General features: G+C 34.5%; 1 protein-coding gene across 8 annotated transcripts in view; it reads left to right on the plus strand.

Annotated features, from left to right (window-relative positions):
- The window catches only part of TMC1 (transmembrane channel like 1), a 259,282-nt gene extending 248,224 nt beyond the window's left edge, over positions 1-11,058 (plus strand). For all 8 annotated transcript variants that reach the window (XM_039841651.1, XM_039841643.1, XM_039841469.1 and 5 more), the window contains 4 exons: positions 2,580-2,705; positions 5,712-5,790; positions 5,893-5,944; positions 9,428-11,058. In XM_039841651.1, the coding sequence (XP_039697585.1) occupies positions 2,580-2,705; positions 5,712-5,790; positions 5,893-5,944; positions 9,428-9,450 (280 nt within the window). In that variant the 3' untranslated portion in view covers positions 9,451-11,058. The remainder of the gene's footprint in view (positions 1-2,579; positions 2,706-5,711; positions 5,791-5,892; positions 5,945-9,427) is intronic.
- The last annotated feature ends 15,137 nt before the right edge of the window (positions 11,059-26,195 follow it).

Consider the following 26,195-nt stretch of genomic DNA (forward strand, 5'->3'; position numbering starts at 1 on the left):
GGGACCCTGAGTTTGTGGTGGTTTGCCCAGCCTGCCTAGTAAAGGGTATCTGACCCTGCCGGGAGGAGGCGGGGCGGGGTGGACAGACAATTGGCAAACATGCATTTAAGGTAGATTAATGGAGACATGGTAGTGATAGCCAGTTGCTCTCCAATACAGATATGTTTTCAGGTAAGGTGGCTGCAACACCTTAGGAGACCCATTCTGCAAAGCAATTTGATAAGACATTCTACCTTGTTCTGGTTGCATAAGATCTGGTTAGGGAGGGTGAGTTTCTCATAAAATTATTTTAGTAGACTATTAAGTGGATTTTCTTTAAACAGCTCAACAATTTAAAAATTATCTCTTTGGTCCAGGTAAAGAAAATTCTAATCATTTCACCATATTTCCTGATATTCAACGTTTCTCTACCAGCTCCCTCACTAATAATTCTGAACAATTTCTAGTTCTCTAGGTTCTCACACACTTCCCTATTAACATTATGGTGATTACATTTTTTATGCATTTTCATCTTACTGCAAAGGCAATATGTGTTTGTCCTAGAAAATCTGGAAATTATAGAAACATTTTCACATGAAAATAAACACTACCATAACCCCCAAAGCCCTGAAATAACAACTCTCAATATTTTGGCATTTTATATTCTGGTTTTCTTTTCATGCAGATTTTTTTTTAAATAACTAAGATCATACAATATGTTCAGGTTTATATTATATTGTGACACTGCTATTACATAACTTATTTGCAATTACACTCTATGTTTCTATTTTTCTTAATAGTGTAGCTGACTTCTAGAGGTGGGAAATACTTTCATCTCTGAGTCACAGCATCTCAGAACACAGCAAAGTGTTGGCTAATAATTTGAATTAACAAGTGAATAATGACTGCTTATTGTGTGCTAAACACTAGATGAGATGTAAGATTAATTTGGGCTTAGATTCTGGTCCTGTGGCACTTTCAGTCTGGCTGGAAAGACAAGCCTACTCATAGACTGTTTTAATCTAAGATGGATGAAGCTATGCCCTTAGGGAAACCATAGGTTAAGTGAAGTAGCATTTCATTTGACTGTAAAGTCAAAGCAGACTGGAAAGGACTTCTGGGGGTATTGTGAAGTGGCACATGTTGGCTAATCTGCCAAAAAAAGGAATTGCCAGGGATTTTTAATTAGTTCTATAGTTTGTGTATAATTGAAGAGATCTAGACTCTTGGTAAGAGACATGATCTGGAAAAGGCACCCCAAAATTCCCAGAGGTGCCTCTAACTTTGCATTTGGGACACACTGGGATATAAAGAAGACCTTTGTAGGTAGGGACTGTTTTTGCAAAATTCCAGTCTCCCCATTCTAAAAACATTCATTAACTATAGCTGAACAAGCTGGAGAAGGGAGGATAGATTGTCTTATCTTCTCTCCTGTGTGCTTACCTACTTACTCTGGCTGTATTCTGTGTGGTGGTGGGCGGGGGGTGGGGGGAGGATGATCGGTTAGGATGTATGAAGAAGAAACTTTAGTGGAATAGTCAATATAATCTTAAATTGTCTGTAAACTTCATTCCCCCTTATGTATCATAGGTCTTGCTAATTAGTATGTAGATTTATAATTTGTGAAGCAAAATTTATACCTCTGTAGTCCAGCAACTCCTGACAAGGTACTTGGAGTCACTCTCAGTCTGTTGAAAGATATTATCCGTTAGTTCATGGGGAAAAAAAAAATGATCTGGAACTTGTGGGTCATGTTCATTTAATACATAAAACTTGGTGATAAACAACTTAGTATCTTTTCTGAAAATTATATCTTTTCATAGTAAAATCAATATACATAACTATAAAAAATAATTCAGCCTGATAGATATTACTTTATAATTTGAACATTATATTCTAAGTTAAGATAGACCTCTGCTTTCATTTTTCTAGTTCATAGGGGCTGATTCTTGTCTTAATGGTTTGAGAACAAACCCATTTAGGACCTTTGCTTTCAAGGCTTATTTTTTTTTCTCTTCTTATTTTCTTAGCAGTGGAACTGAGCTGGTACATTTTAAGACCTGTCCAAAAGACATACTGAGAGAGAAGGGAGTCATCATTCAGTGTGGTTACCTATTAATAGCTCTGGTGGAAAATGAGATAGAAGCTATTGCATGGAGAGATGTATTGGATTATTCGTGGATTTGATTCCGTTAAGCTATTTCTCAGGCTCCTTTCCAAGGCTAATTAAAAAAATTGAGTGTGCTGTTTATTCACCCCAAAGAGAGTGTTCTTCGAGGACAGCTAGAGGAGGAGTAGACTGAGAAGCTATTTATAAAACGTATTTCAATCAAGATCTTAGAAATATAGCTTAAATTTTTTTCCCCTAATTCCGTGGCGAATTTCCTACCTGGTTTGATGATGTGTTTATGATGGGATAACATTTCTCACATTTTATCTATATGTTGACAATATGAAGTCAAAGTATCAGGAGTTCTAGCCGAACATCAGATTCTTAACCTGAAAGAGCACTTAGTGTTTGAAAAAGATTTCTAGTTTTCTTGCTGTAACCACGGTTTTCCATATGTTTTAAATAAACTTCTTTTTTTTCCCCCCACCAGTGGCAAAAATAGGATGTTTGAAGTCATTGGAGAAACACTGGAGCATGATTTCCCAAGCTGGATGGCAAAGATCTTGAGACAGCTTTCTAACCCTGGACTGGTCATTGCTGTGGTTTTGGTTATGGTGTATGTGCTATCCCTCTTCACAGAAAGAGCTTTTGTTATGTTCTTCCTGACTCCTTTTAAGTTTCAGCTTTTTCAGCAATCACTCTCTCCAAGGGTCATTCTGTAACCTAATCAGGTTCAGTGCTGATTACATGGTAGTGAGAGGCTGAAAGTCATTTGCCGTATTCTGATCTTATTGGAAGTAATTCACAGCCATCTGCATCTGTCTTTGCCTGCCTAGGATTATAAGATTTGTTCCCAAGTAACCAAAATAATTATCAGTAAATAGCTAAAGCAAGGGAAACATAACTGCTAAATCCAATGAGCACTTTGAGCTTTCCCCCACCCCCTGGCCCCCACTTCTTGTTCCATAAAGCGGATGGCTGTGAACACACAGAAATGATGAACATCTAAGTTAATATTTCCCTTGGGGGCCCTACGGACTATATTTTAGGGCTCAGGACTTAAGGGGGCTTAAAAATCATCCTGTCCTTGTTCCTAGAAGGTCATCAGCAACTATGTGTCTATAATAGTAGAATCAGAGGACCAGAAATGTCTTAGAAAGTTCACTTAGTCTATCCTTTTAAAGTCAGAGGTGACGTTCAAAGGGGAACTTAAGAAGGGGTTTTTGTCCCCATGTTATTTTCACTGGCTTTTGATTCTTGGCCGCTGCAGATAAATACATTCACCCCTTTACACCATGACACCTTCTTTGCAGGAGAGCTAATAGCCTGTAGGGATAATTAAACAGTAAAACAGATTACTATTATATATTACAGAACCTTGATGATGGGGTGGCATTTAGAATCAGACAGTAAATCTCTGGTACAGATGTATTAGGAAATGCAGCATGTTTTACCAGATGGCCCTTAAAGTGACTTGCAATCTCCATGTTTTTATGATATAGCAGCTTCTGAGAGCATGTTAAGAGTGACTTTTAAATGCCTAGGACGTCCAGTAGTATAAATGAGATCTTGTTTAAAAAAGGAAACACAAAACGATAATCAGATTTTATGACTATATTCTTAACTTATTGAGAGACATTTATTTTTAAGCAAAAGAACAACATTGCACTAATGCCATTAATTAAAGATTTAATAAACCATCGTGGGATTGTGGCTGAGGGGTTAACGCTGCCTTTGTTCCAGGCACTATCGATATAGTAACTCATTTAATTTCCACAGTAAGATGTTGGCCTCGCTGATAGCACAGGGAAGGTCTGCCCCAAATCAAATGGCTAATAAGTGAATTCAAATTCGCATCTTCTTATTTCTCACCTTTAACTTCCCCCCACTCATTGGCAGCACCACACCCCGAGTTCAGAATGAGTAGGCATGTTCAGAAGGGCTGGAAGCCACTTGTCAGAGATGGTCTACAACCAGGATGAGCCCACTTTTCTTAAAAGACCAGAGGCAAAAATGAGGATATTATGTTAGTACTTATGTAATCATTTCAAAGTATAAAAACTATTCTTAGTTCATGGGCCCGACAAAACAAGCCAGGAGTCAGGTTTGCCGACTCCCGATGTAGACTGTCAAGGGGAAGGCTGACAGGGTAAAAGGTCAAATAGATGTACTGCAGAGTTGACTTTGGTTCTGAGGTTCTGATTTAAAACCTAAATTCCAGTTCATCACTGATTTAATTTTTCAAATCCCGAGGTCTCATCTTCCACTTTATGGAACCTATACAGTTGGCTTGGCTTTTTATTACCTTTAATTAGAGAATGTTACATGTTGCAAGCATTTTGAATTTCCCCAATGGGCCATATTACATCAGCTTAGATGGCTTTTGATAACCGAGTAGAGCTTAGGTTAGTTCTCTGCAGGCAGTTTTATTTCTTTAGAGACTAAAAAATGATTTATAAGGAATATTCATTTAAGGTACATCACCAGGCAGGAAAAAAAAGTGTTGGATAAATAGAGAATTTCAGAATTGCAAATGACTTGTGAGGTCTTTGAGTTCATCCTCCAAACCCAGGCATTTTTCTAAGAAAAATTCTCATCACACACACACACACACACACACACACACTCTCTCTCGTCTCTCTCTCTCCCTCTCTCTCTCCTCTTTCACACACACACACACACACACATTAATTGAGCACCTACTTCATGCTAGATATTGTACCAGATGCTTTCGTGTATGTAATTTCATTTAAACTCCTGCCACTCATATAAGAGCTAAACAAACCCAACTAAACCATGTCAATAGTTCTGTTGCTAGCAGCAGATGGCTCATAAAGGATATAATCTGGCATGTTAGTGAGTAGAGGAAATGTGTTCAGTATCTAGTTATTTGCAAGAAAGAGCAATGCCAGTTACCTTTTATTTTTAACTGTATATTTTCTTTCTTTGTTTATTTGTTTTGCTTTAAGTGAAGATGAGCATATTGGCTTTTGCAGAAATGTTTGGCTGGAATTTGCTCTTTCTAGAAATGTAAATGTCACTTGAAAGCCAAGAATATTCCTTTATAAACCATTTTCTTTTTGAAGAAGGGAGAAATGCAAACAATACATCCTATGGAAAAAAATTCATGTTAATTAACTATGGTTATGAATAGGATTATATTCTTAGTCGTAAAAGCCAAAATGGGGAATTTAAGGCAGAAAGTTAGTTTCCTTTTTATTTGACACATTCCCTAAGCTTCAGTAGATATTCCATTCTCATGGATGCCATTGGCATCAATTTAAAATGTTAATTTTAATTATAATTTAAACTGATGTTAATATATTTCCAAGAAGAAGCTAAAATTAGGCAATGGAGTGTAGTAGACAGAGTCCCTGGCTGTGGAGGCAGAGCCTTGGGGCCCAGCCTCTCAGGTCTGCACCTGGTCACTGTATAACTGAGTTGCTTCTTTACCTCTCTGTATCCGACTGAGTCTTCTATCTACAAATTGAGGGGTTTCGAGTAGAAAACATCTTGAAGTCTACTCCAGGGCCACCATTCATTCAATGGTTTAGTTAATGTGAGTTTAAGATGAATCTTGAACTGGAAAATGCCATAAATTTTATTATTTCTTTACATTTAGTTTGACCATCTATTATCTTAACGCTACTGCAAAAGGCCAGAAGGCGGCAAACCTGGATCTAAAAAAGAAGATGAAACAGGTAGGATACAGTGTATTTCATAGAAATAATTTCTTTATTAATGTCAAGTAGTTGCAAACACCGGGGCATCTCATGTTCTTCTGTGCTTTTTTCATGGTGTAGCAAGCTTTGGAGAACAAACTGCGAAACAAGAAAATGGCAGCTGCACGAGCAGGTTGGAGATATGTTTATGTTTGCAGTTTTAACCCCTACAAACAGTATGCTCTTCCTTTTTATTTTTCTCCAAATGAGGCATTTGATGCAGACTGGCATTATGACCCTAAGCAAATCATTCCACATTCCTGTTGTCGAACTCTTTAGCCCTTCTCAAGCATCATATCCAGAGGCTTGAGTTGTTTTCCAGTGGGAGAAAGAAAAGACAACCAAAGAAATCAGGAATGTAAACTTAGCAGTTGTGATAGAAAAGTGATCTTGCAAATCAACGGAAGATTAAAAAAATATCCACATAGTCATATACAAATAGCAGATACAAATGCAGACTCTCCTGCCCATTTTAACCATTTTTATACATAAAAGGATACACTGAGAAGATCCCATGAGGGTCACCACCGTGGGTGGTCAAAGCCTTTCTGATTCATTAACTTTTCTTTCTTTCTAATCTCATTAATTTTTAAAATATTAGAATCAGGAATATTTCTAGTTGCCAAAATTACTGCTATGCTTTGCATTCCGTGTGAAAAGTGAGGCCTAAGAAGTTCACTGAAACTCTTTTCCCATTTTTCCCTCCTTCTTAACTTAAAAATCCTTTATGTTCATGTGGCTTTTTCCCTCTCTCTGTAAGTAGTAGTAGTAATAATAATAATAATAATAATAATAATAATAATAATAATAAAACTCAAATCAAATTAGTTTAAGTAGAAAAGAAATCTGTTAGTCCTCACAACTGAACAGGAGAGTGGTATGTTTTTGGTGGAGTCTTTAGGGTTTTCTATATATAATATTATGTCACCTAGAAACAGAGACAATTTTAATTCTTTTCTGATTTGGATGCCTTTTATTTCCTTTACTATCCTAAATGCTCTGGCTAGGACTCCTAGTACTATGCTAAGTAAAAGTGGTGAGAGCAGGGACCCTTGTCTTATTCCTGATCCTAGAGGAAAAACCTTCAACTTTTCATCATTGAATATAACATTAGCAGTGGACTTGTCATATAGGGCTTTTATTATGTGAGATATGTTCCTTCCATACCTAATTTGTTGAGAGTTTTTATCATGAAAGGATGTTAAATTTTGTCAAATGCTTTCTCTGCATCTGTTGAGATGATCATATGATTTTTATCCTTCATTTTGTTAATGTGGTGTATCACATTTATTGATTTGCAATATTTATTTATCAATTTGTTGAGCCATCTTTGTATCCCAGAAGTAAATCCCACTTGATCGTGGTGTATGATCCTTTTAATTTACCGTTGGGTTCAGTTTGCTTATATTTTGTTGAGGATTCTTACATCTATATTCATCAGGGATATTGGCCTGTAATTTTCTTTGTTGTGATATCCTTGTCTGGCTTTGGTATCAGGGTAATGCTGGCCTTGAAAAATGAGTTTGGAAGTGTTAGCTTCCTTTTCAGTTTTTTGAGAAGGATCAATATTAATTCCTCTTTAGATGTTTGGTAGAATTTACCGGTGAAGCCATCTGGTCCTGGACTTTTCTTTGTTGGCAGGTTTTTGATTCAATCTCCTTATTAGTAATTGATCTGTTCAGATTTTCTATATCTTGATGATGATTCAGTCTCGGTAGGTTGTATGATTCTTGGAATTTATTCATTTTTTTCTCGGTTATCTTATTTGTTGGCAGATAGTTCACAGTAGTTTCTTATGATCATTAGTATTTCTGTGTTATCAATTACAATGTCTTGTCTTTATTTTAAAATTTTATTTATTAGTCTTCTTTTTAGTCTAGGTAAAGGTTTGCCAATTTTGTTTGCATTTTTAAAAAATGCTCTTTAGTTTTTTGATTTTTTTTTATTGCCTTTTAGGTTTTCGTTTGATTGTGTGTGGGTGTGGCATTTCACAATTCTCTTTACTGCTATTTTATTTTATTTATTTCTTATCTTTTATCAGGAGGCACTTTCAGTCTTTACTTATTTCCAGTCTGCTCTTTTAATTTTCTTCCTTCTGCTAACTTGGATTTAGTATATCCTGTTTTCTAGTTTCTTGTATAAAGTTAAGTTTTTTGAGATTTTTCTTTTTTTGTAACGTAGGTGTTTATTATTATAAATTCTCTCTTAAAACTGCTTTTGGTAGATTCCATAAGTTTTAGTATATTTTGTTTCGATTTTTATTTGTCTAAAGGTATTTCTCCCCCTCCTCCTCCTCTCCCTCCTCCTCCTCCTTTTTTTTTTATTTCTTCCTTTACACATTGCTTATTCAGGAGTATGTTGTTTCGTCTCCACATATTTGTGAACTTTCCAGTTTTCCTCTTATAGTTGATTTCTAGTTTCATACTATTATGGTTGGAAAAGATACTTGATATGTTTTCAAACTTCTTAAATTTATTAAGACTTGTTTTGTAGCCTAACATATGATTTATCCTAGAGAATGTTTCATGTGTGTTTGAGAAGAATGTACATTCTGCTGTTGAATGAAATGTTCTATACATGTCTGTTAGGTCAATCTGGTTTAATTCTAATGTTTCCTCATTGATTTTCTGTGTAGGTGATCTATCCATTGTGAAAGTGGGGTATTGAAGTCCCCTACTCCATTGTATTACTGTCCATTTCTCCCTTCAGATGTTAATATTTGCTTCATATATTTATATAAATTTAAAAACATTCCTATATCCTCTTGATGAAGTATCACTATCTCTTGTTATAGTTTTCGGCTTAAAATCTATTTTGTCTAAGTATAACTACCTCTGCTTTTGTTTTTTGTTTACATGGAATATCTTTTTCCATATCTTCCCTTTTAGTCTATGTTTATCCTTAAAGCTGAAGTGAGTGTCTCGAAAGTATCGAATAGTTGGAAGCATGTATGTCACATGCATCTGCAGTGCTTTTATTTTTGTACTATATTTGCATTGACTATAACTTAACATTATCCAATTAGTGTTTAGAATGGTGAGTGAAAGTTCTGATTTCCTGATCTGAATTCTAGTTAAGGTTTATTGCTCTCCTTATTGTTTAAAATAATGATATAATGCCGTAGTGTGCTATTTATCTGACATTTTCCCATAATTTCTCTTGAATAATAAGTATAACCTTATTATTCAAGGCAGAGACTGTATCTTTTGCATAGTTGTTAATCCATGAGTTAATACGGAACTTTATACATAATAGCCACTCAGTAAATATGTACTAAATATCTGCTGGACAATGAAAATTTTTTTATAAGGAATTATTTTATTGGAAATACTTGAATAAATTTCTATATTAATTACATATGCAGTAATAAATAAATGTTACAAAAAGAACACAACTTTTATTCTTCTGTCTTTAGAATTTGTAGAGATTTTGTAAAATAAAAAAATAAAACATATTTTGAATATAAAAACTCAATGTAGAACACAGTTGGAAAATACAGATTTCAGGGTATCTCATTCAGAACAATTAAGCACACTGAAAGCACGATTTTTATTTGCTTCTTTATCTTCTTTTATTTATTCATTCATTCATTCATTCATTCATTCATTTTGAACAGCTGCAGCTGCTGGTGGCCAGTAACTTTCATAGATATGCTGGGGGCTCAGAAGTACTCCTCGCCTTGCTGTTTTAAAGCAATGACTCATGTGAAGGCCCAGAGAACAAGCATATTATGGAGTTGCTGTTTCCCCATTCTAACCCTGATGGATCATCGAAGTCATACTGGTCAATAAGTCATCACCAGTCCTAGTTCCACAAGAAGATTTCCACCTTATCCAAATTAAGGATTTGTTCCCCTAAATCCATTTGCTCCCCACACTCATTTTCTTGACATTTTTCTCTTAATGAACTGAGTTTAAAAGAGGGTGTGATTCATCAATACAGGTTTCTGGTTTACTAAATAGGTTAATTTAAAAACCTTTTGCTCATTATGGACTTTCATTTTATATACTTTTTCTGCCTCATTTTCTTGGCATGGGAGCAGGACTACTTTGCCCTCTTTTTTCCAAGTTAAGAAATATCTTCATAAAGTATTCATTATAAGCATTTATTACCTCACTTTTTGAAACCAACACCCTGTTTTTTCTTTTTTTCTACCTGTCTCCCCATCCATGACCTCAACAAATAAATACCCAAGGTCTTTTTATTTGCTGCTGAATTTAGTATGAAATAAGATGGGTTTTTCAGAAGAAATATCCTAAGTGAATTAGGAGCCTGATCAGCATAGAGTTGAAGGTCTCTGTCTTTGGGGATGTACATGGGTCTTAGACAACCTTAGTCTTTATGAAGCTTTTTAAAAAAAAATGACACCATAAGTGATTGCTATTTCATCACAGTCTGATTATTTGACCTCCAATGATTATATGTCCTGAGTTTAGATTCTATATTCTATAATTTTTGTTTGCTTGTTTTTTGTTAAGGTTAGGAAAACACACCCTTTCTTTTGGTGTGTGTTTGTGGGGAGCTTCAGTTCATAGATGTGTTTAAGCATTAATATTTATTTAAAGTTTAAATTGACTTTGAATAGTACCGATTAATGCCTTTAGCCAGCCTCATTGTGTATCTTCAGTTACATCTAACTCAGTGTCCTTTTCCAGAGGTAAGCCAATTTGCCTGCCATTCCCTGAAAATGACTTGCTGATTTTTACTGACTTGTCTTTGAGTTTCTCGTTCTTTTCGATCTTCTACTGACCATAGAATGATTACCCTGTTTCACTGACAATCCATGTGCTATTCACTTTCATCATATCAAATTCAAGACTTATGTTCTCTGGTCAAATTTTCCAGATTAGCCTGCATTCCTAATTGTATCACTGCCTTGATAGTCTTTATTAGAGTTTATTATTTTATTGATTTCCTTGCAATTTTTAATCATTCTTTTTTTTTTCTTGTATGCATGGACTATTCCTATCCAGATTTTAAGCTTTCTATGAGCAGGAATCATCTCTTCTAACTCTTGTATGCCTAGTATAGTGCTGTGCACAGGTAGGCACTGAATAAATGCTTATTAATTAAATTGAATCAATTTAACTTATAGCAGTTGCACTGTGAAACAAAGACTTCTGTTATCTGCATGAACATATTATGATGATGTAAAAAATGGAATTATCTGTCGATATGCTGACTTTATTGTCTCATTCAATTATAATGAAGATGAGTAAATAAAGCTAGTGCTTATTTCTACTTGGATCATTTCTATACTGTGTAGTATAAGATTAGAGGATCGTTTATATGTGTTGCCAAATTTACAATGTGAATTACACTCCCTTGCTCTTGATCTACTTTATAAGGAAGATGATGATGAGAGGTGACACAATGTCCCCCGAGAACTTCATCTCCTAAAGACAATGTACTTTTTGAACAAATGCTCATAGTATATGTATTCAGACATGATATGCTAAGTTTCGGTCTTCCTATACATTAAAAATAAGTTGGATTTTTATTGCACATAAATACCAACCTGATTCAAGTTAAGCATTTTTTGAAATTTTAACTCTCAGTTTCCAGAGAACTTCTGAAAATATTCCCAGACAGAAAGAAATCTAACTATGGGCAGTAAACACACAATACAATATAAATGTGCCTTACTGTTAAATTGAACACCTGAAACTTATTGGATTTCATTAACCAATGTCACCATAATTAATAATAATAATAATAATAATAATAATAATAATAAAAGAATATTCTCAGACTGCTACATGGACACATATCTGAAACTGTGAATGTCACTTCCAAAGCTTTTTTACAACTATTCAGAAAATAGCCTTGCACTGGAAGGACTCTAATTGCTGTGGTTTATTTCTGTGTCGTTTTTTTTCCATATCTAATGTCAGAATCATAGGAAAAATTTAGAAAGCAAACTAACAAACAAACTGAACTTTACCTTTTATCTTTCTGAGATGAATAAGAAATAAATTCTGAAAAATATATGCCCAAACCAAATTTACTTATCTGAAGAGCTTTCCCATCTATTTGAAAAACTGCAAACTGCAGTTCAACACATTCTTTGTGTTATCTCCTTTGGCTTCCGAGAAAAACACATAGCTTTAACTATATCGAGGGGTTTATATTAACAAAACTTTGACCTGAACTATGTTTTTTTTTTTTTTTTTAATCCTGATGGATCCCAACAAATACCAGAGCCATACTTCATCCTGACCAAGTCTAGAAATGTGTTGGTGACTCAAGTCTTATTGTATGGCAAGGTATAGTTCCCCTGGTTGCCTCGGAGGTACAGCCTTTGCTGTCTTCATTCCTCAATGGATGAGTTGATCTGAAGAGATTTTGTATCAGTTTCCCTGCTTGGCACTCCAGGGCCCTTTGTAAACTGGAGCTCTGCCTGTAACTCAGTCAATTTAGATGAAACTTGAACTATTACATTTTGCTTTTCCAGCCCATTCTTAAAAGAGTATGTATAGATTGTGGGGCAGTGGGCTGATAATAAACACTGGAACCACACTGGATGCACGGTCATTAGGAACCATGATGAAACTTCACCCATTTGAAAAATACTTATCAAACCCTTTGTGTCAAATGTTTATTAAACATTAAGCATCACAAGTATCACTTGCTCTCTAGATCTTCTCCCACTGTTTTGCCTTGCTTGCCATATTGATCTCCTTGGTTTCTAGCACCTTTCAGAATGACACTAGAACTTGCAAAGCTGTTTTGGAATTGAACAAAATCATTAATACCTTCCCATTCATGGCAAGACTGTACCTTTCTTTAAAATGACAAAGATATTACAGTACACTATCAGAAATTGGAAAAGAGATTTTTCTCTCTCTTATTCTCTACCAAGTGCTATATCAAGCAAAATTCAGATACTGTCCTTGTCTTTTGCAGCCATCTTCCAAAGTTAAGATTTTTGGCGGGACACAAATAACCCTGAACCTCAGAATTGGCATCACATACGTAGAGAATATAATGCAAACAAAGTTTAGATACAATGGAAAACGAAGTTCTTGTACGGAAAACCAAGAGAGTGTTTCCAATAGGAAACTGATGAGTGTGCGATGAGAGTCTGATGACTTTTATTGCTTCCCTTGAGTCAAAAATATGAGCCTGGATAATATCCAGTTATAACTTTTTGCCTTGTTTGGTTTACAAAGGTCAAAATGTCTCCACAATTTATTTGTAAGGAAACAGAACCAGAAGAATAAATAAACAGGCTTCAAAACACAAGAGATTAATGAGGTTGGCAGGTGTTCTCAGTTTTCAATGCAGATGTGCACTTGAGTTTTTCAAAGAAACATTGAGAATTAAACATAAGTTTTTAAAATAAACTGTTGTCATAGTCTTTATTCACATCTACTTTATACAAGAAGGAAATGCCATTATATATGATGGTGACAGCAGTTCTCAAGCACTTACATGAGACTTCTTTTTCTCAAAGTTCTCTTGTAATAGATCACCTTAGATACTTGGTCTTGGATGGTCCAGCTGCCTTTTTCAGAATGAGTCTTAACAACTTAGAATTATGAATAATGGAAAAATGTGCACATGAAATATCTGACCTCCTCTGGGAACTTAGATATTATATAACGCACATCTTCCTATACATCAAGAAGTGTTCACACAAATTCTTATGGTTATTTTAAAAACTTATAGTAGTGTTACCTGTTCATCACAGAAAATTTAAAAATTTTTAATAGAATAAAACAGTATAAGGATCTCATTATTCTACCCCCAGAATAACTTCTATTAACATTTCAGTGTTTTTATTTTTTTCAGATTCACACACATACATAAACAGACTCAAATATTTTGGATCATAAGATATACTTACTTTTCATGCTTTCTAATCTAACATTTTCTCGTGTCATAAAAATTACTTTAGGACAGTTTTTAATGGCCATAAGATATCCTTTAATGTTAATATAGCATAATTAGTTTAACTATTTTACTGTTGTACATTTAGATTGATTATTTAAAGGTTAAATATTAACTTTAAATTTAAGTCATTTTAGAACACATTTTTGTGAAAAAGCATTGATTTGTTAGTATATATATACATGCATATATATACATATATATGCATATATGTGTGTGTGTGTATATATATGTGTATATATATACGTATGTATACATATATACATATATATATATATACGTATGTATACATATATATACACATATATACATATATATACACACACACACATATATATATATATAGACAGTTTTGGTCAACTTAGTCATACAATTAAATTACTTTTTATACTTAAGAATGTATTTCCTAATTCAGAGAAATTAGCTTTAAATGTCACTGATTTTTTCTCCTAATAGTATTTTACTTGTGATTATATTAAAGCTCTTTTAGGAACTATCTCATTCTTTTTTAGGAGTTTTAAGATTAAGAAAAATTTTGAAATAATTTATTTTGAAAGCCAAATCTTGCATGCTACATCAAATCAAGTATCATACACATATAATAATCAAGCTAAAGTATCACCTGAAATATTAACATTTTTTTCTATTTTATTTGATTTACTAAAACCTTGGTCATAATTATTGAATTTATATTGTGATTTTGTTATTATAAGTAACTGGCCCAAAATTATTTCTCCAAATCAAAGAAGACAAGTAGAATTTCTGATATTTTATTAGGAGTTTAATTCTAGTGCCGCTGCTGTTGATGAGAGCCATGTTAGGTTGCCATCACTACTCAAAAGAATAGCATGGATGCCAGATCTTATCCATTGTTGGTAGGATACCAGTCAAATTCTTTCTGTATCATGCACTTTACATTTTATATAATAAACTGACAGAAACTCAAATAAAGCCATTGTTCATTATTAGAACAAATTAATAATTGGTCATGTCAAGTAGATTACGACATATCCAAATATATCCACCTTGAATTTGGAGGGTGATTTAGGTTCTGAAAGCCCAGACTGATCATCTGAAGACTTCACCAAAGTTCTTAGGGAAAAAAATACCATCTTAAAAGTAGATTAGAATATCCATGCTCTCTGTAAAACTGTAATATCGCAACTCTCCATAAATCACCTGAGAATAGTTGATTAGGCTCATCAATTACTTCCTTATCACCAAAGCCGTGATAAACAGCAGGCTTTTACCTGTGGATAAAAGTGGATTAAAAAGATCTAAACAGTGTAAGACTCCCTTGTTATAGTCCATTTTCTGAATTAGCTTTTCTTTGAAAACAAGCATTTTCTGTACCAGCCAGAATATTATGCTTAATTGAATGATGAGGAAAACATGGAAAGATTAATTAAAGATCATTTAGTATTTCAGATAGGAAAACACATTCACCAATTTGCCAGATAGTTATTAATAGCTATTTTGGATGTCTTGATCTTCAAAGGAAAAGCTAAGTTCTAACTTTATGATCTTCATTGAGATATAGTACAATTGTACTCCTTTTACATAGTAAGAAATGAAGACGAGCACAAAATAGGTGACCTGTCCATTGATGGTTGGGGAATAAAGCCTGATGCAGAGAGAGAAGAGAGATATCTGCTCACCTGTGAATGGAGCATGATACCACTGTGGACCACCATCAATTGGCAGCTTGGAGCATGGAAAATGGCCCCCTGGAAAGAATTGTGGTGTCTTCAAGGCAGGCATCCATGACAGACATTTGTCAGATATTGAAGAGACTGGAGGAGCAAAATAAGAGTACAGAGTAAGCTTCATGGTGAATGGTTCTTTGTCTTCTTTGATACCATCAGTTGGACTTCCATGACTCTCACTTGTCCTCTTTTTTCTAATCTCTCTGGAGAGAAGATTTGAGTATATATAGAACTAACCAGTCTTCAGTATAGTTTGAGGATAGTTAATGTCAGGTACTGTTCTAGTCTCTGGAACCCAGCATTGAACACAACAGATCTCTTTCCATAAGGAAGATAGAGACAACAAACGATTACAAAAACAATCCGAATGAACACACAACTACATTAAAAAAAAAATAAAGCAACTTCTACTGATACTGGCTACGAAAAGGTAAAACGAGGTAAATGTGATAGAGTGGCTGAGAAGGCTGCTTTAGCAAGGCGATCAGGGAAGCTTTTTGAGAAGGTGACGCTAGAATTGAGACAGACCGATGAGAAAGGGACAACCAGAGGACGCTTTTTCGAGTGTTTGATTACTTAAGACCTCATGGGGAGTGGGAGGGACGTCGTAAAAGTGTTTAAATTACCATTAGATAGTCGGAAGCTCAACCATAATTTGCTTGTTTTAGAGAAATAAGCATCACTTAAAAAATATAGCGTTTGGAGTATAATCTATACCTGCTCTACATACTCTATTAGGAAAAAATATATATCCAACAGAATTTAGATAAGTATAAGAAATGATGAGAATGCAGAGCCTTAAATATACAGGCTATTTTTGACCACGACGCACCCCGGAGGTGACAAAGCCGGGAACCAGAAGAGTACTTTATTCCGTGTTTTGTGCTCTTTCAATGAAATTGGAGCCTTTTGCTATTCCTGCTTTAACAGGGATCACAAACTCAGAAGTCAACAGCCAAACGCTCCTTTTGCATATTCTGAAACCATTTTTAGAGCTTTTCTGGTCTTTTTCTTCTTTGAAAAAATGCAGTTTCTCTCCTGGTCATTAGGACAGATTCATGCTTTTCCTGAACAATGAATCTGGTTTGAATTAGGCTCTCAACATGTACTACCACTAGGGGGAGCTCAAGCTTCTTTTTCTAAATTTTTACATGAAGTTAACATAATGTAACAATTGAAATTATTATCCTATGATTTTAGGTTACCTCTTTCCGCTGAGATTGCATAAGTGGCTTGATTTTGTTAAGAATTGTTTCACTAACTTTAAAAATAGCAAACTCCTCTAAAACACAGGCTCTGAGCACCTCGCGTGGATTCGCCCACGCTGCCCTCACAGATCTTTGAGGTGGTATGAAAGGCCCCCTGTCTTGATAAGGTCGTGAAGACAGATAGCCTGTAGCAACAAAGATAATTGCACTGGAGCTGGGCTGGTTTCATCTTCTAGGTTATGTCAGATGGGAGTGGCACAGCTTTCATGGTCTCATCTTGGCATTATAACTTCCCTCCTCCTCCCTCCCTCCCTCCCCTCCCCTGCCCTCCCCTCCAGGAATTATCAGGAATTCTTAAAAAGATATTATTTTGTACTTTAAAAAAATACGTTATTTACATATTTTAATTACTAGTTAGTGATCAAAATAAAAAAAAATTATTTTCTCCCATAAGGTTTTATTAAAGTTCAGAAGTTTCTTTATTATTATTATGAACCAATATATTAGAATAAAATTATATATTTTAATGACATGTAAAAGGATTTCTATCTGATATTGACATTTTATATAGAAAAAATTGAAAGAAGGGAACATAAAAACAAAACAAATGTCAAATAAAAATAATTTAAAAATATATATAGTTAATGTTTAGAAGGTAACAGTTAAAATACACAAAGCATTAGTTGCCCTATCTGATACTCATAATCTTCGTTTCATGGCAAAAATTGCTTTTATTCCACATTGAAGTTTGTTCACTCACTTCAAACCATCTTTAAGTTGAGTGTTAGGATATGTATTTCTTTATAAAAGCTTATTTTTAAACAATTTTGGGGTTTTTTTTTTTTTTGCTTGTTGATGAAATCAATATTGCTTTTGCTGATTCAGATTTTAGATCAGTTTCTGATTTCCCAAGGGAAATCATTCTCCAATAATATTCACATCTTCTTGTCCTTTTATTTCTTCTCTTAAGGCATTTACAAAGAACTGTAGCCTAGAGCAAGTAGTCAGACAATGGAAAATGCCAAAAAAATATTGTTGGGTAGTGTTTGAGTAACATAACATTAGAATCTGCTAAGAAGGTTCATAGTACTGCACAGAATCACTAGCTGAAGTTGCTCATTTAAAAACTTATTTTACTTTCTAAACTTGTTATATCTGGGTATAGCATTTGTAGGATTTTTTTCAAGTATATCATGAAGATAAAATCATAGATATTTATTTAATTTGTAAGGCTAACTCACTTATCAGCAGATAGTGACCTGAACACCCATTTGTAACATGACAACTCTTGGACCACAAGACTGATCTGATAAGCTCCCTTATGCTTCTCTCCTCCTATCCAGGTTCCTGGAGATGTTGGCCTTAACCTTCAGGCCCCAAGAGTCTTACTTTCAGCTAGATATTAGTGAATTTCTTGGAAGCAGTAATGCTTCCATGTTAATTGTTAGCTTCACAGAAGAATCATGTAGTTTTTCCCTTTTTCTTCCTTTCTCTTGAGATTCTGAAAAACAAAAATTTCCACATTGAAATACTAGTGTAAGATACCCACCTTTTTGCTGGAACTTTCTCATGCTTCTCTTGTTCTATGAGTTTCTTTATAAACCCAACCTGTTGGCCTTTTGTATTTCCAAGATTTCTCACAATATCTTATTTATTCTAAGATGTTTCTTCTTATTAATATTCAGCATGGCCAACTAGTTTTCAAAATATTTTCTGTTATTTCTAGGGGTTTGGCGTGAGAAGGAAAGAATGTGTCCATTCTACTATCCTGTAATGAAACATTAGCATTTCCATTTTCAGACTTCACCACTACAATAAAGAGACAAGTAGATCCCCTGTATAAATAGTGTTGGAGATGAAGAAGAGGCAGGATTTCCCCTGTATTTACCTCTAATATTTGAGGCTATATTGAGGATTTTCTATAGCTAGTACCTGAGAGGTAATTTGATCAGCAGTGGTTTGATTCTTATTTTTTTATCTTTATTAATATGAACCTTTTTCACTGCAGTAATTGCTTTAACATATGAATCAATACTTTCTGATTAAATGCAATATTCTATTATACTGTGATATTGAGACAATTGGCTATATGATTAGACACAGTTTGGCTGGTATCCAAGCCCTCAGCCTGTATTCATCAAAGTTCTCCAGAGAAACAGAACAGAACTTATAGAATATACACAGTATGTGTGTGTGCGTGCATGCGTATGTGTGTGTGTATGTGTGTATGAAATAGTCTCAAGATCTACAGTCAGCAAGCTCGAGATCTAAGAAAGCCAATGATGCATTTCCAGTCTGAGTCAGAGTTCCCGAGAACCAGGAGAACCGATGGTGTAGTTCCCATGAAAAAGCTGGCAGGCTTGACTCCCAGGAAGAGCTGGTATTTCAGTTCTAGTCTGAAGGAAGATAACAGATGTTCCAGCTCAAGGCAGTCAGGCAGAAATAGTTTCCATTACTTGTAGGAGGATCAGGCATTTTGTTCTATTCAAGCCTTCAGTTGATTAGATAAGGCCCCCTCACATTAAAGAGGGCAATCTGCTTTACTCAGTCTACAATTTAAATGTTAAACTTATCCACACATAGCCTCACAGATACACCCAGACTAATCATAGCCCAGTCAAGTTGACACATAAGACTGTACTGTTGGGGAGACTGACCATTTGTGGAGTCAATGGGAAGTAGATTCTGCCCTGTGGAAACCAAAGGGGCTACAACTTCTCTGATTCTAGTCTGATGTAGCCAGAGAGTGGACATGTGACCTGAGCTCAGCCAGTCAGAAACTCTCTTTGCTTCTCATGTGGGTGACACACAAAGGCATGCCACCACTGGGAATCCATACTAAATACTAAATGTATATACCTTGACTGAAGATTTTTATCCTTCGAGGTTGAAACTTTCCTTACAACATATGCATTCGACAGCATTATACATTTTACAAGCATGCACTACATGTACAAGCAGAAGACTGATTATATTTCAAGAAAAGAACCAACCAAAAGACCCAAAGCTGTAACTACAGTAAGTCCTCACTTAACGTCATTGATAGATTCTGCAACTTTAAGTGAAACAACATATAATAAAACCAGTTTTACCATAGGCTAATTGATATAAATAAGAGTTAAGTTCCTATGGCATCTCATCAATGTTATAATGAAACATTATTCAAGGACCTGCTGGTATTTGGAATTTCCCTTGAGGAGATTTCAATGCAGATGAAGAAGAAAAAATGAAAGAGAAAAATCTACTATAAAATATCCTTACTTGTAAATTTGAGATAATATACAGGCCTCATCATATTGTGAAGGTGAAATGAAAATAAAATGAAACCTATGGTACTTAGGAAAATATCTGTCACTTAGTACGTGTTTAATAAATGTTTGATGATGACGATGATGATGATCATGCTGATAATTATAATAATATGTGACAATGCTTAATTCCAGGGCTCATCTAAGGACATATGTAAATAAGAGCCAGAAAAGTAGGTGGTGAAGAGAAGGAGCATTGGAGAGTCTGAAACAACAGTACCAAGGGGTACCAGCACTGGTTACAAGTTGTCAGATGTATTTGAAGTGGTTGGACAGTAATTTAGCAGCTCAGGAGGAGATTAAAAAAAGAAAAAAAGAGGCTATTTGGAACAAAATGATGTAATATCTAGGACTAAAATCTTTTCTTCTCTCAAGCCACAGGGTGTCAACTTAGAAATGGAGTCTGGATTTCAAATGAATCCACTTACAGAGTTGAGATGCAGAGTTTATCTTGAACCCTAACTAGTGTATGGAATTGAGGATGTCTGATATATTGGTGAACAAATAGATTATCATATATGTCTTAAAAAGAATAAAATTTCTCACAGAGACAATGATTGAGTCAGCATACATTCCCTAAGCTTTAATGATGAATTCAATAGGATGCTGCTTAAGGGACTCAGAAGCAGCTGCATGTCAGGAAAGTCTGAGGCAGTGCAGTCTAGCTCAATCAACTGTGAATGAGCTTAGGGAAAGCCTCAAAGTTACGAGCATTTTCATGACCAATGTATAGCATAAGACTTATTCTGAGATGTGTTTAAGACAATATTTCTCAATAAACAGGCTGTATATTATCTTCGTTGGATTCACTAGTAGGGACGGGAATGGTCGTTATACATACTTGTTCAATAAGCAAATTTCTGACCCCCTACCTTTTTATTTTTTCAGTCTTAATCTTTGCCGAGTGGCGCCTTAAAAGCTATATTTTTAACAAATCCTAGGTTTATTTATGCACAATAACATTCAATTACCCTTATCTATTCAGACTAACAGGAATTCTGGGTAAAATTAGATCTCAGGAAAAGGTGTATTCTCCACTGCCCCTTTCCTAAGAAGAAATGAAGTTAGAGGGAGTATGAAATTCCCTAGATTATTGAGCTTGTGCTAAGAATCTCAGGGTTGCCTTTGAGGCTGTGCCAAATGATTTCTGTCATCAAGATCATAAAAGAACATTTAACATTATGGAGTTTTGCAAGTATTCTCCTTTCGAGAGAAACTGTTACCTGAATTCAAATGTAGTCATGATTTGAAAGATTGGCAGCTGGGCTGAGTTGGAAGATCCAAGATGCCCTCACTCTCGTTTTAGTGGTAGCCATTGGATGGGATGCTTAATAACTTTTTCAAGTCTCTCTGAGCCTTATTTCGTTGTTATTTCATCTCACTGTTTTTTTCTTTTCCTTCTCATTTTTCCAAAGGCTGTTGAAACATAACTTACATTAACCATGTGTATAAAACTTATAAAAATATGATATATCAAAAGTAATAGGGTCTCTGAAATTCATGCTTGGTATGAACTGAAGGTAGAATTTGTTCCTAGATTACATTTTCCAATATATATTTCCAAAATGTATTTTCCAAAATTGTGTTTGATTTCTGCAACTAAATATATAGTTAGAGGAAACAAAATTTTTTAAAATGCATTTAATTCTGATGTCAATTTAAGGACAGAAAACAAAGCAATTTATAAAACCGTGTTTTATATAATCTGAGAAATGAAAGGAGGATGGAATCAATGCCATTACAATTTTGATGCCATTTTCTTCCAGTGCTTAATCCATGTATTCTATAATGTTGTAATTGTTCTAAATGCTGCCTTTAAAATGAGCTTACACATTAATTATTTTTTTATATTGCTGAACTATATTAAAAACACATTTTTGATGAAGGATTAATGTTCCATCTAATGAGTGAACCATACTCTATTTAACTAATCCCCTGTGGGTGGACACGCAATTCGTTTCCAATTTCTGGTTTTGTTTTGCTTTTGTCATTATTACCTAAGTGCCATCAAAGTGTATAAACATGTTTGCAAAACCTTGCTAACTTGAGTTCCAAAGAGATGCACCAGTTTACTTTCCCATCAATAATATAAGAGCAATGCTTACTGCCTTTCCTTTCCAGCATTTCTAGTATTCACAAAATGTTACCCCCTCAGTAATTTTTTCAAAAATATTTATTGAAAACTTTACTATGTATCAGGGCCTGGATATGCAAAAAAGAATGAAGCCTAAAGGAGTTTATGATTAAGTAGGACATATGGATATTTAAATGTATATATTTCCCGTTCAATTTTAAAAGTGCAATAAAAGATTTTCAATCAAAATGGCACTAGATAACTATGACTGCAATGCCCCATCTGCTTCAAACTTATAACAATGATAGGTAAAATATAAATATATAAAATGTAAAAGATATAGCTATATTGGAAGCCAAATACAGCTGAAGTCACAGACCTGCTTGGCTCTTAGTCTCTTTCTAAGTATCTGTGGCACTGGTGCAGGGAGAGAATCATGTGTTGGCAAGTCCTTCTTCCAACCCTGATGAATAACACCTACTTCTATCAGGGTGCAGCACTTACAGAGAATCAAAGGTGCTGAGAGATCCTTTGGCTCCACAGTGGAAAATGCAAACCTCTTTTACTTTTTTTAATGCTTAATTCGTTAAACTTAAAAACTTTTTGTTATTAACATTCACTTAAATATTGACAAGTCATAGTATCACAAGTTTTCTAAATATTTTACACAATTCACAAGGACAATTCATCAAAATTTATGGAGTTAAGTTAAAACATCTCAAATATTTAAATGATTGGGAGCTCGATTTTACTCTTCTAAATATTTAATTAAAATCAAAACATAAGTTATGAAATTCTCTTAAATGCTTTAAACAACTTAAGGAGCAGATAAAACACACAAAATGCATACCAATTTCAAATATTACGATAAAATTTAAATACTTGTGAAGATAATAAGAAAAACACTTCATTACTTTAATTAATGCTTTCATTTTATGTTATACTATTAATTTTGCTCTTATAGTTTTCCTTTCTAAGATTGCAGTAATTTTACCAGATGCTGACTTTTATACTCTTTCATTTCTAATTTTAGTTAGTCTTGTTTCCTTTTCTTCATCAATCTAGCTAAAATTTTGTCATTCTTTTTATATTTTCAAAGAAACAACACTTAGTTTTATTAATTTCCTCTATTTTGTTTATCTAGCATATTGTTTTTAAAATTGCTATAACTGGGTAACCACGAGATTATCAGGAAAGGCTCCCTTGAAGATGATTTTAAGCTACTTCTAGGAGAGGAATAGTTAATAGATACATATTACTGTTTTAATATGCATTTCTTGTTGACCAGTAGTTCAAAGAACAGGTGATAGCATTTAGTTTTCTATTTAGAAATATAACTTTGACAGCAATGTACAGAAGGGTTTGAAAAGAGAAGAGACTTAAAGTAGAGAACGCAATTTGGAGGATCTTGCCATTAATGAAGTTGATAAAGGCATGAACTAAGGTAGTAACTACAGTATTTTTCTAACTTGAGATTTGCTTTTTCACTTTTTTTCCCTTTGAATTGAAATTTTGAAGAGATTTGTATGTTTATGTAGGCAAACATGTCATTTTTTTACTGGAATTTATTATATCACTCTTAAAGTTAAAAAAAAAATCACTTCTAGTTTCTTCTGTTTTTTTTTTATGATTTTCTAAAAAAATATTGAACTTTTTAATTTACCAGGTCATTTTCCTTTATTTTCTGAAATTGATCTAAATCAAGACATTCAGGCTGTGAGACAGAGTGGGTCAAAAACCACTCTAGGTTTTTCAGATAGAGGAATTTAATATAGGAAATTAGTTACATACGTGTAAATCTACGTTAAGTAGCTGCTGGGAACAGCAACAACCCCTCTGACTGAAGGAATAAATGGAGATGATGGGGTCATCGGAACCCAGGATGATGGCGCAGAGGCCTTCCTGGGTCAGTCCTGAAATCGTAAATGAAGCATTACCTAAAACAAGTGCTGAGACTGCTTAAGGGCTACTCGGACTGCTGATGGGACTCTGCTGTGGTTGCCAAAAGTTCTAAAAGATGATGGAGAGCTAACTATCCCTTGCTGCTGAAAAATGCCAAGAGAATCTGGAAGAGGAAGCAAATCCGTTCTCTCCACTCCTGCCTTCCAAACTCCTGCCAGTATTTTGCATTGGAAGAAACAAACCAGAAGCCTGGTAGGAAGTAACTGGGCAAATGAAATACACATGTATCTAGACTCTTAAAATACACGGCAGAACATAGAAGGACAGAAATGGAAACACAGAGCATCAGGCAAATGATCGTTCCAGCCTTCTTTTCATGGTCTCTGAGTGGGCAAAACACATCCCAGATGGGCATCTATTTGTCTTTTTCTTCTCTTTCCTTTTGTTTTCTTTTCTTTTTGTTTCTTTTCAGGGTTTCGCTTAGGAACGTAACGTCTGTATCTTTTTAAAATTTACTTTTTACTTACAGTTGACATACAATATACATTAGTTTTATTCCACCATACAATGGAATAATTAGACATGTATATACCTTACAAAGTGATCCCCCTGATAAGTCTGGTACTCACCTGACACCATACACAGTTATTGCAATTTTATTGACCATATTCTCATGCTGTGCTTTACAACCCCATGACTGTTTTTATAATTAGCAATTTTTACTTCTTAATAAAGTGTCTTTTTGAGAAATGAAATAGGTCAGTTGCCTTTTTATCCTCTTTTATTCTCTGGCTATGACTTAGGACACTTCTGTTGCAAAGAACAGAGATTCATTCCAGCTGGCTCAAGAAAAAAGAATTTTATTATAAATATACAAGAAGGAATATCACAGACATTTTTTGGAAGAGAAAATTGGTTACACAGAAAAGAAACAAAATACAGCTAAGGTTTAGGGAGCAGAGGCTGCTCTTTGCTTCTCTTAAAGGACACATAGTTACTCATTTCCGCTTCTCATTTATTCATTATTCATTCATGAAATATGTATTTAGGCTAGACTAGGATATTGGGGCCTTGAGATACAGGGGTAGATAAGGCATTCAATGGTAAGACTGGCTTTAAACAAATAGATGCACCATAAAATTATAGATTGCTGTAAACGCTATGCATAAAATGTGCAGCCTTTAAGAGAGAGTGTAACGTGGGAACTTAATTACAATTTGGAGGTTAGGGAAAAAAAAATTTCTAAGCAGCATTTAAGTGTAGACCTAAAATGATGAATAGGAGTCATCCAGATTAGAGTAGAGTGGGAAGTTTGCTCAGTTATAAAGACTTTGAGTGAAAAAGGCTTTAACTATTTCCTATATATACGTGAGCACTAGGCTTATTTTAATATGGGGTAAGAATAGTTGTGGCAAATGAGAGAAATCCTATCAGAATTAGTGAAAACACTTAGTTGTGGAATTCTGTGAAATATATATAGTTTTATTCCATTCAGATTGGTTCTGAACATAGGAATTATAAATTTGTTACCAGCACAATGTTTTCCAATACTTGTTCCTAATGTAATTTGAAAGTTCATGGGAAAAACTTCCCTTGCATTTTACATTGGCCAATCTCCCTGCTTCTTGGAGAAGGTTTACATTAAAGTAAAAGATCTGATTCTCTTTTTCTCCACTAAAATGACACAAAGGCAAACTTGAGCCAGGCATGTGAACAGTGTCCTACCTACAAATGATTTTTCTTTTAAATCAAGTCATTGAAAGTTCCAAGGTACCACATGACATGCATCTGGCATCACTGTGTCCAGAGTATATACATACATGACTGTTAGAGGTCTGACATACAGGCCTTATTCCCCTTGACTCTTCTTATCTCATAGGCTAATAAGGAGCTAGTGAGTTGGTCTTATCTTTAAGGATTGTTTTGGCTTCCACGTAGTTAGTGGTTAGACAGGCAAAAGAAAAACCAAGATATGAAAATTATTTTATTCTCCAGAATTAAAATTTATTTTCTCTAGATATATGGGCAAGATTCCCATAACTGAATTATCCAAAATAAACTAGATTAATTAAGTCCAGGATGGATAAGATATAAAAGATTATACTACATATAAAGTTATACATATTCATTCTCTTATGTTTTATATTTAGCCTGCAGCCATAAGGAAAATGAATGGGCCTAGGAAGACTTTAAAATGCTTTTCATGTCTCAATGAATTGATAAAGATGACAGGCCAGGAATCAAATCTAAGCTCTACCAGTCACTATTGAGCAGGTTTGGGTCAATTACTCAA

Source organism: Pteropus medius, unplaced genomic scaffold (genome assembly GCF_902729225.1).
Source record: "Pteropus medius unplaced genomic scaffold, Ma_sr-lr_union100, whole genome shotgun sequence".
NCBI classification, from domain to species: Eukaryota; Metazoa; Chordata; class Mammalia; order Chiroptera; family Pteropodidae; genus Pteropus; species Pteropus medius.